The following is a 2,326-nucleotide window of genomic DNA, read 5'->3' on the forward strand; positions in this document are numbered from 1 at the left end:
GTTCGTTATGAGGAAAAGGCAAACGAGGTTTAACTATGGCGAACGATGTCGACCAGTGTCTTTGGACGCTTACAGCCTTGACAGTGTTTCCGCGTACAACAGCGTCAGACGCAAAGGAGTGGCGAGGTCTTCGAAAAGAAGCTATGGGAATCCGACTTTCGAAGATTCGGTGAGTTTCGTTGTCTCCTCGATTTCGTAAGAATCGAAAATAAATATATTAAATGATAGAATTATAATTGGTGAGCAATAACGAATAAAAATTTTTTTAAAAGACACATTTTTTTTTTAATGAGAAGATATGTAAATGAGTTAAACGAGTACAAAGATATATAAAGACGAATAAAATATTTATTTTTGTGAAAAAAAAAATATATAAATGTAAATAAATCTAAATTTAGATAATTATTTTTTAAAATAACAATTTTGTAAAAGAAAGAGAATTCGAAATTATAGGATATAAATTATAGGTTGATTATTATTGTATGATATTTTATTTTTATTGTATAATAATTAATAATATCATCTCATATATAAATATAAAAATATATATTTTTTTAATCGTATCCTAGCCAAACGTATTCTTCTGTTTGTAGCCAACGTTTAACACGTTCTTGTAAATATAAGTTAATTATTCAGGTAATAAAATTGTTTTTCAGTAGTAGTTTATTTTCTTTGTAACAAATTATTGTAAAATGTAAATGTAAAATGTAGTATCGATACGTAACACGTAGTCGTTGTTATTAGAAAGCTACACATTTTTAAAATACTTGCTACCATGTATTGTACACGTTAGGAGATAGTTTATATTTTTCTAAACTTCTTTTCACTTTTACATTATAATCAAAAAAATTCTATTATCTCAAAATTAATAAAAAATCTAGAGAGACATCGACGTATATAGTTCACGTAACAGTAGGTTTGCAAGAAACGAAATAATAAAATTGTAACATTTAATTGAGTTTAGAGGAGTACATCCAGGATGTCTAAGTGAAGAAAAATACGCCTATTAACTTAAACATCACCGTCTCGATTAAATTATCGAAGCGGTTGTCAACACCTTCTCCTTTATTCTCTCGAAGATCTTCACGAAGATCGATAATAATAATCGAACACATCCGAGGGAAACTCCGCTCAACTCCGTTAAACGGGCAAAAATACCGAGTTTCTTCTATAAAACGTCCATTTGTCCTCTTTGCAGAGCGCAATACCATCTCACCCGTTGAATTTCGCCGGACTTTCATCTTTCTGTAACGACATTAACGCAATCAACGAGGAATTCGCCGGTATCCCGCAAGTTTCGGCGAAGATTGACGAGCTACCCGCTGGAGCGGAAGTGAAGAACAGATACGCGAACGTGATACCGCTTCCGGAGACAAGGGTGCTCCTTCAAAAAATCAACAACGATCCTCTTACCGAGTACATCAACGCCAGTTACGTTCGGGTGAGTGAATTTTTGAGCAATTGTTTATTGCGTTGCGAAGCGATCTGATTGCTTAAGTGTCGGTCAATCCTCTGGCTATTTTACGAGGGAATTTTCGTTTTGTTAAAAGATTAACTCTTTGCGCTCGAATGATGACTCGCAGACACCATTTTGATACGATAATTCGAGAAGTGATTCTCCATCACCGCTTGGATCGATACGACAATTCAAATTTGGTGAAAATATTTATTTACGTTTGATTTTTTTAAAATAGATTTCTAAACTCTTTACGTATAATTTTATAAAGCGTATTTATACGTATATATATATATATACGTATAATTTTACGTATAATTTTAAAAATTTAAAAGTTTATAAAGCGTAAGAATAATATATGAATTCGAATGGTTAGATTTTTTTAGATCTCAAATTAGATCGAACTAAATTTTCGGCGAGTTTTATAGTCGTGGGAATAGAAATATTATTTTCAAAGTTTTCGAGTTTTGTGAGCGTGGAACACGGTAATGAAATTGGTTCAAGCGAAGATGAGTTTGATTTTCTTGTTAGTGAATAATGAAATTATTTCCATTCGTTAAGAAATTGACGACGAGAGAGAAGGAAAATAGTGATGAGAATAGGAATGTAATAAGAGAAGAAAAATAAGAAGAATAAACAGATTATTTCTATTCGTTAAGAAATTGATCACGAGAGAGAAAGAAAATAGTAATGAGAATAGGGATGTAGTATAAGAAGAATACAGAATGAATGAAAAATAAGAATAATAGACAGTGAATGTGAGAACACATTATTGGGATTAATTCAAAATGAGTTTTCGTTATTAAATAACGAAATTATTTTTATTCATTAAGAAATTGACGATAGAGAGAAGAAAAATAGGAATAGTAA

General features: G+C 31.2%; 1 protein-coding gene across 1 annotated transcript in view; it reads left to right on the forward strand.

Annotated features, from left to right (window-relative positions):
• LOC102680751 (tyrosine-protein phosphatase non-receptor type 7) overlaps window positions 1-2,326 on the forward strand; it is a 10,482-nt gene that overhangs the window by 4,013 nt on the left and 4,143 nt on the right. The window contains exons 4-5 of the mRNA XM_006614201.2: window positions 1-169; window positions 1,199-1,441. Of these exons, the coding sequence (XP_006614264.1) occupies window positions 1-169; window positions 1,199-1,441 (412 nt within the window). The remainder of the gene's footprint in view (window positions 170-1,198; window positions 1,442-2,326) is intronic.

The sequence above is a fragment of the Apis dorsata genome, unplaced genomic scaffold (assembly GCF_000469605.1).
Source record: "Apis dorsata unplaced genomic scaffold, Apis dorsata 1.3 scaffold_172, whole genome shotgun sequence".
NCBI classification, from domain to species: domain Eukaryota; kingdom Metazoa; phylum Arthropoda; class Insecta; order Hymenoptera; family Apidae; genus Apis; species Apis dorsata.